Source organism: Syzygium oleosum, unplaced genomic scaffold, assembly GCF_021117445.2.
Source record: "Syzygium oleosum isolate NSW1041296 unplaced genomic scaffold, Sole_v2.1 Sole_v2.09, whole genome shotgun sequence".
Taxonomy (NCBI): domain Eukaryota; kingdom Viridiplantae; phylum Streptophyta; class Magnoliopsida; order Myrtales; family Myrtaceae; genus Syzygium; species Syzygium oleosum.
The window spans coordinates 7,676,366-7,684,460 of NW_026607493.1; the positions used below are offsets into that span (position 1 = coordinate 7,676,366).

Here is an 8,095-nt window from a genome sequence, read left to right on the forward strand (position 1 = left end):
TGATTTGAGTATCAATGAACTTATTCTTGAGCTTATCATTTACTAATCGTGTAGGTTCAAGCCAATGGTCTTTTTTAAGCCCAATCTTTGACTGACCCGGCTTAGGGACGGACCACTCCTTGTTGCTGGCGCACTCAAAAAGGTTCCTTTCTCCTTTATTCTTGGGGGAGAATTGTACTTCATCATTATGGAGATTAAATTAAATCAGCATTACACTCATATGATCTTGCACTGGCGGGTTTTATAAGGCTCCTAGTGCTGTGTTGGGGAACTAGAGGGTGTTATCTGGCTCCTATGCTATGTTGGGGAAATTGGGGAATATGAATGGGGGATTTTTTTTTTCTCTAAGAAGAAAGATGAGGGTAGATAAAATAGTGAACATTTTCTTCTCCATCATGCTTCCAAACATATTGCATAAAGGATGAAGAGACGAAACTACGTTGATGAGGTAGCGGGATGAGTTTAATGCAGAAACAGAAGTTGTCGAAGAGATAACTTCTTATTTGTTAAAGTATTTTACATCTCTTGTATATGGGGTCTATATGTTTATTGCATATAAGTGGTCTCCCTACACCTATGAACTGAAAACTTTTGAGCTATGCTTTCTAACATGTACTAGAGCCTGGTAATGCTCCATTTGTGTGCAACCCACCGTTCGTCAAATTCCACATGTCGTTTTCTAATCTGGTTTGTACGTGAAAATGAGTGTTAAGCTGTCCATTTGATATCTCTTGTCACAATCGATATAGGATACTTTAATATCATTGATCTTGTTTAAGCTCATACTAAGCAAAGAGATAATAGAATTTTAGATTGAAAGAACTGAAAATCGAGTTGGATTAAGTGAACTACTTGATCAGCATCCGCTTTTATGTCTAGTCAAAATAGTCTTATGGCTAAGTGAAGCAAGACTAGTCAATGGAGAGATTGTGCATCGATCATTCTTGGGCTAAGCTGAAACAGAAACCCATCTTATTAAGTTGTGAAGTACGACTAAACGGGCCAATCCAGGCCCGCCCAAATAAATACTCGGGCCCACATCTCGCAGATCAGGCCCGTTAACGATAGTGGGGCCCGGTGGGCCCATCTACCCACCGACTCCCCGATCCTATGAGAAGCGGCTGTGCTAGCTTTCTGTCCAAGCTAGCAAAGCCGTGATCGCCGGAGGTCGACGACGATGGAGTCCGAGAAGTCCAAAGCCGTGATCGGCGTCGTGCGAGCGTCGAGGCCGCTGTTCCGGAGCCGGCACGACCGCCTCGCCTTCGCCGTCCACGCGGCGTTCCTCGCCTCCGGCTACTCGCTCGCCGCCACCGGGCCCGCCGCGTGCGCCGCCGACGCTCTCTCCTCTTCCTCCACCGGTGAGTCGAGCTATCGTTATGTTGTCGCGCGCGCGGGGGGGGAGACGATCGTTGCGTCCGCGGGTTTTCAGGAATGAATTTGTCTGACCGAAGAGCTTCGGATTTGGTTTTTTTTGTCGTCCAGAGGAGGTTGGGATCGACCGCTGGAACGAGGCCGATGACGAGTATGCGTTCGTGTACGTAAGTCCTGAGGACTCGAAGAAAGTGCTGGTGAAGTGTCTCGCGGTGGACGACAAGCTGGTTGTGGATGCTTTGAAAGACGGGGCTTCTGAACCCGTTCATCTCGAAATTGAGTACGCGACTTGGTCCTTTTTGATTTCCGACTTCCGTACTGCACTATCGAGCATCTTCTATTTGATTCTTCGCTTTTCGGGTTTTAAATTTTTGATTGTTCGATGTTTTCGTCGCCGGCAGTGTTGATGAGTTCATTGGGGAGGATGGAGCTGCGAGTTACTCTGGTCAGTTCAAAAATCTGGATAAGTTGGTGAAGAGTTTGGATACGGAGATCTTGTCGAAATTGAATGGCTCGTCGAGGCCTAGTTCGTCAACGAATGCTGTCGGGTAATTTGGTTCGGTTTATATTATATGTTGATAGCGCCATTTCGGTAATTTGTTTTGCTTAGCAAGATAGTTCTTTTTTATTGTGGAAGAAATTGATGAGCAAGGGGAAAGGATGCACCTTTGCGTATGTGGATGAAAAGACTTGGTTGCTGTGGAGTTTTATCAAATTCCCACTCAGAATTTCAGGCTGTTGTGGCTCTAGAATGTAGCTCGAGATTTTATGGAGTGCTATTAGAGGGTCTTGCAGTATATTACCTAGTCCCATACTTATCTGAGCCGGATCCTGCTGTTCGTATTTGCTTAAAAACAATAAATTTTTCTTTCCTTTCACACTTTTCCTCGGCATTGAAGTTAGATGATCTGTACATTGCATTCATACACCAGTCAAGACCGTGAATGCTTATGCATTGGGGATGCTTGTTTTAATTGCTCTTCTAAGTTGTATGATAGTGATTTCTTGACTAAGAAGTCTGCCAAAGTTTCGTCAGGGGGTAGACAATGTAGTGCTGTAAATCAAGAAAATTGCTTGGGGAAGTACTTTTTGGTTTCTTCCCTTGGCTCAAATCGAGAACATCCGGTTTGGTGTTGCTCTGACCTTTTGACTTTAGCTATGCTTCTGACTCTATTTGGTTTTAGCTAGAGTGGTTCTATATGTAATCTTTCATTTGCTTGATATATTCCATGCAAAAGGGGTACCGGCTGAATTATAAAAGTAAATGACGATTTTGGTCTTTTAATATACTTCCTATGCCTGGCCAGAGAAGTTCATTCTGTAATTCTGTGTGATTTGCTCCCTATCTTTTGTTGGAAAGATGATATTGCCATGGTATGATCATGTTCTATTTAGCTTACTTTGGATATTGTCGAGAAGTTTCTTTGGCTTTCATGTTTGATTTTCCATATTCGTTTTCCACAAACTTTAACTAGAAAGAGTTTTTCTGAACTTCATGTTTGGTTACAATTAAGTTCTATGTAGTAATTAAGCTCTCTGTGTGAATTGGGAGTTAGGTCTTCAAACCCTTTCCATTCTATGTTGTACATGACCTCATTTACTCTGCATAATGATGTATATGCATATGTACTTGCATGTGTAGTATGGTGTGTTATAATTTCTCTCCATTCTCCAATGAGAAATGCTTGATAATGGTCGTGTGTATGGTTATTGAGTATCCTGTGTTCACATGAAAGCAAACAATTGTTTAGAATGTGAGTTGGTTTCTATTGATGAAATCTATCGAATTGGTCATTCACTTGTTCTGCTTTTGCCATATAAGGCAGTGACACTATGGGCATGAAAGGTACAGCAACGGGTAAAATGAAGTTTTAGATGGTTGCCTGCTTTAACATGTGCGTTCCTTTTGGAGATGCATAGCTGGATTTTGCATTGAGTTAGATATTTCATCTTCATTTCTATGCTTTATATTTTAAAGGATATCTTCTTCCCTATTTTCAGAAGAGAAAATACTGAAGGATCAAGACAACCTATCGATGAGCCTGGTCTTGCAGCTCGTGAACCTTGGGTTCCACAAGTTCATCCTTCAGGGTCTCTCTCTCTCTCTCTCTCTCTCTCTCTCTCCATGCACACGAGCACGCATGTGCAAAGATCCTGACGATCTTATTCAGTGTCATTTAAACTGAGGGCAATGGAAGTACCTAATTACTGCTAGAAATGTGGTTTGAGAGATGTGAAAGCTGAACTGCTAATGTTGACAAGTTCCTAAGGTTGTCCTATTTTGAAAATATATTGCATCTAGAATGTTGAATACTGAAGTATTTAACATTGTCCCCTTGGAGTCGCTGTTTCGAATTACAGCAAGTCTTATTCTTTTTGCTATAGGAGACTCTTGATAATAATTATCTTCTCCATTACTCTTGTCAGCTATGAAACGCAATAGGGGGGTGGGAAATGCCTACATTGGGATATGGCAATTCTGGCAAATTCGATGTCTCTACAATAGGATATAACTAGGATAAGTGAACAGATGAGATGTAGAAAACGCAGTGTCATAGAATGAATATGCCTCAGTCTCTTGTTGATATAACAAAATGTGGAAGGAGCTCTCTATCCTGTGGATAACAAGAGTCTAAGGATCAACATATATTCTGTTCTGTGATGTGTGGAAGATGAGAGTATTGCATGTTTAAATATGATATTCATGAATTGGTTCTGGGTGTGAAATAGTAGTTGGAGAGCCAGCTTAGAGCAGTATAATCCTCTGTCTATGAGACTTTTTGTTTGGTTCATAGTGGAAATATTTGCCACTTCTGATTATATTCAAGTAGATTGTGTGAAGTCTTATGTATCAAAATTGTTTTTCGATAAGCATATCTCTCACTTATTGATATTCTGTATTATATTTTTTTCCCGAAAGCAAAAAAGATACTGTTCTAGTGTTGCTTATTGCATTGAATTTTTTTTCGTTTCTTTGCTTTTTTTTTTTTTGCACACAGAGTTGTATGTCCTCCTGTTTATCCTTTTGGTGGCAACGACCTTTTTCCTGGGCCTGGGGCTGGAATGTACCCAACCAGGTTCCTTACTGATCTTTGCTTATTATACATTTTTTTTATGCTTGACGTTCCCAGATTGATTAGAGATTAATTTTCTTTTATTGTAATGCAGGGGTGGTTATGGCAGCAGTGGGAGTATGATTTTAGGTTTGTGTAGTTTCTTTGTAAATTAAGTATTTATAGTTCTTTCTCAATCACCGATTTTGGACAGATTAATAGGTGTAGCAATTTGAGCATGCAGGACCTAATGATCCCAGTTGGTTTGGTGGAGATGCTGGACGTGCTGGTTTTCCCGGAGCCCAACCGTGAGTGTCTTCTCTCCCTGTCTCCCTCTCTTTGTGTGCACACACGCCTGTTGACCTCCAGTTGATCATTTGAAACAGAGGTGTCCCTCCAGGTGCTCGTTTTGATCCATATGGTCCACCTGGTGTGCCTGGTTTTGATCCTAGTCGATTTGTCAGGTAGTTATATCTTCTTGCCTTGACAATTGATGGACTTCTCTTATCTGAAGTTTGGTCTCGCATATTCATTTCATTTGTGGCCAATAGACATTCTAATGTCTCATGTTACTGGAGTTTGGTGTGGGAATTGTTTGTGACAGTTTATTAAAAAGAGAGACACAAGGCCATGGAGTATAAACGCGCGTTCAAATTTGTAATATGAGGTTTTGCAGGGTTAAGAAAATCTTGTTTTTGGTCATTTGGCTAATGGCAAACTTATACACATTTACACTCTTTAAGTGGTAATTCAGTTAAATGATAAATATTTTTGTTGGGCGAGATTGAGAGAATCCTCATTTTGAATGAATCAAATGTTCGTATTAATTGTGATTGCGAGGCGGAATGCTGATTCCATGCGGGCTGAGATTTTTTCTTCTCTTTTGAAATTTACGTCAGTTTTTAACATCTTTGCCAAACTTCATACTGACAGAAACCCGAGGAGACCTGGTGGCGGGACACACCCAGACTTGGAGCACTTCCGGGACGGTTTGGATTTCATCTGAATCCAACGGTTTGTAGATTCTCGCCCTTTCTACTCAACGAGAAGAGAATCTAAAGTGGAAGAGAGATGGCAAGAGTAAAATGCTGCTACTCAGAAACATCCTCCCCTTCACCCCTTTCCTCAGTCCTTATAATCTGCTTTTCTGTCTGCCTGAGTCTAATGGTTCTGTATGTTGCTATGTTGATAAGTTCTTGATTGTGATAGTAATGGTTTAATTTGCGTTACAACTTCAAATGTGAAAACTCTGCTCTGGCGCATCCTGGCTTATCTCTTAGGCTGCGGCCGATGAGTTTTTTCTTCAATGGCCTTTTAACATTCGAAATTTTCTCACGACAAAAAAATGTCGATACTTAATTTTACAAATGTGCATTTGCGCAATCTTTTAAAATTTGCATAATATTTAAATTTTCACGGGAGAGCCAAAAAGTAATTGCTAGTAAAGTTTAGTTTTGAACAAACAGCAAATGGGCTTAAATGATATAGGTTTAGGTCGCACGGAGGACGTGTTCGAAACATGCAATGAATGTTAGCGATTCCATTTGGTAAGATATGAATAGAGCTCGGATCGGCTGTAAAGGACGCATCCCATAATTATTTTACTATTGGAGGGCTAATACAATTCAAGATGAAAAATCATAGCTCTTACACCTAAAAAGTGCTATGATAAATATTATTTTCTTTTATCTATAACTGTTATGCGGTGTTGTTCATTTGATGTGCTTGATCGCATGGGATAATTCAGATATATAGGCTTCAAGTACGTACTTTTCTTGACAATTATGATAAATTGTCATTGGTTGATATATATATATATATTTTTGTTAATTGCGGCAATGCACAGGAAACATTCTATTAGATATGAAACCAATACATTTCGTGCTCGAAGACGCGACTCTACCCGCACAATGTGTGCCAAAACACTCAATTTTTAGCCAAAAAAAAAACTCAGTTTTCTTGATATAATATTCGTTTAGCGATGTTTTTCTTCATCTCTTGTTACAGAAAATTGACCGCACTTGTCCATTCCCACATCGAACGTGCATGGATGAGTTTTAGTGACTTGTAACGGAGTTACACGATTTCTAAGGCTAACCCTTTTGTAAGTGGCGCAGCACACTTCATAAGCTCTAGACCGGCCTCATGTGCGCCAATGATATTCCCCCATAAGCCATTGATACTTCTATGATCTCTCATCCTCACCTTAATTTACCCAAACAAAAAAAGACAAGAAGAAATCAATCAAAATACAAAGCTTAGGGAAGAGATTGGACTACATTAATTTATTCTATACAAAAAACGCCCGACATTGACGAAGCTTCTATTTTCCATTCTCTTAAGCAACTTCAGAAACGTCAGGGAAGTTAAAAACATGTGGTCAGACCACCTCCCGCCACACACCACACCCCCTCTCGCTCTCTCTCTCTCACTCAATGTCTCTAGAAGACTAATCTTCAACATACAGATTCATTTTCAACCAAAAGGGTCACTTTCTTCTAGAATAAATCTTAGGTCGTACCTTCAGGACTTGGTTGGTAGTTGGTTCTCAACTGCTTCGATATACATATATTAGCAAACTCTCCTCTCAGTAAAGTTGTATCAGTCGGTCGGAGACGTTGCAGAGGAATGGCTGTTATTGAAACATTCAAGCCTAACACGTCGTTCATCGTGTTCTTGGTTCTGCTTTGTCTTGGCTCGGAGATGAAATCAGTATCCACAGAAGCAAGGAGTCTCTCCAGCTTCCCATCTCATCAGAGTAAGCATCTCTTTCACTCTCTCTAGGGTACGCGTTAGCAAGTATTCTTCCGGGCCACATGGAGTGAGGATTAATGAATTTCTTGATTTTGTGGATACCGACGATGAACTGATCGTCATTTGTGTGGTACGATTGTTTATAGGTTATTCAAGAATTTTCGGCACGCTTGGAGTTGTTTGCAAGTGCTGCAACAATGCCGGTGGCGAATGCACCAATACATGGACCGGGTCCTGTTCCAATCTTCATTGCTTTCCGTGGAAATTTAGTTGATGCATGCGTATAGTCCTATTGTATCCCATCTTTTCTCACGCTGTACTTAGCTATAGAATTAGAAAGAAAGCTGAAAGCTCCATACAAAGAGATTAGATTGAGTACAAAGTTCTTTTAGTACAATTTTGCTCTAATACTAACATTTTTTAGGCGAGTCATAGCATTGCATGTGAGCCATGGAGGATTTTACATTTGTGAAACTTAATGAAATAACTCTTAAAAGTTCAAATCGAATTCTTGTAAAAACATGTGCGGAATTCCTGGGGATATAGATTGGATCTATATACAAAGTATATGTAAAAAAATGATAGCTAGTTCACCTATATTTTTCTTTCAGCTGCCATCCTCCACCGGCATCATCTTTTTATTAGCATCCTCCATCGTTGTTGTCCAGGCAAATTCACCGCTAGCTCCTCTGAATATGTGCCGATCTCGGACTCTCTCTCTCTCTCTCTCTCTCTCTCTCTCTCTCTCTCTCTCTCTCTCTCTCTCTCTCTCTCTCTCTCTCTCTCTCTCTCTCTCTCTCTCTCTCTCTCTCTCCGTTCAAGTGTGTGCGTGCGCACGCTTCATGGATGTCAATCTTGACATCGACTCGAATGAGCATTGAGCTCCATCTCTTCGTTGTGGACGTCCATCTCGATGA

The 8,095-nt window shown here is 40.6% G+C and overlaps 1 protein-coding gene and 1 long non-coding RNA gene across 3 annotated transcripts; both read left to right on the top strand.

Moving 5' to 3' along the window:
- Window positions 1–1,119: 1,119 nt before the first annotated feature.
- LOC115662049 (probable proteasome inhibitor) lies at window positions 1,120–5,731 on the top strand. Of its 2 annotated transcripts, none has more exons than XR_008817237.1 (9): window positions 1,120–1,358; window positions 1,483–1,651; window positions 1,773–1,919; window positions 3,373–3,462; window positions 4,371–4,448; window positions 4,540–4,574; window positions 4,669–4,732; window positions 4,825–4,888; window positions 5,358–5,731. XR_008817237.1 is itself a non-coding variant. In XM_030584219.2 (9 exons), the coding sequence occupies exons 1-9, from the start codon at window positions 1,178–1,180 to the stop codon at window positions 5,428–5,430; spliced, it is 915 nt and encodes a 304-aa protein (XP_030440079.2). In that variant the 5' UTR covers window positions 1,120–1,177; the 3' UTR covers window positions 5,431–5,731. The 2 variants fall into 2 exon arrangements, 1 of the variants encoding a protein (XP_030440079.2); XM_030584219.2 differs by having other exon boundaries at window positions 4,811–4,888.
- Window positions 5,732–6,847: 1,116 nt separating this feature from the next.
- Window positions 6,848–7,569, top strand: LOC130139017 (uncharacterized). Its single transcript, XR_008817260.1, has 2 exons — window positions 6,848–7,182; window positions 7,325–7,569. It is a non-coding gene; the product is annotated as an uncharacterized LOC130139017 (long non-coding RNA).
- The last annotated feature ends 526 nt before the right edge of the window (window positions 7,570–8,095 follow it).

Bases quoted from the DNA above. Each gene is read 5' to 3' on its own strand.
- LOC115662049 (XM_030584219.2), top strand. From the start codon at position 1,178: ATGGAGTCCGAGAAGTCCAAAGCCGTGATCGGCGTCGTGCGAGCGTCG. The intron at 1,359-1,482 runs GTGAGTCGAGCT...TTTGTCGTCCAG, and splicing joins TCTCTCCTCTTCCTCCACCG to AGGAGGTTGGGATCGACCGC. The intron at 4,449-4,539 runs GTTCCTTACTGA...ATTGTAATGCAG, and splicing joins GCTGGAATGTACCCAACCAG to GGGTGGTTATGGCAGCAGTG.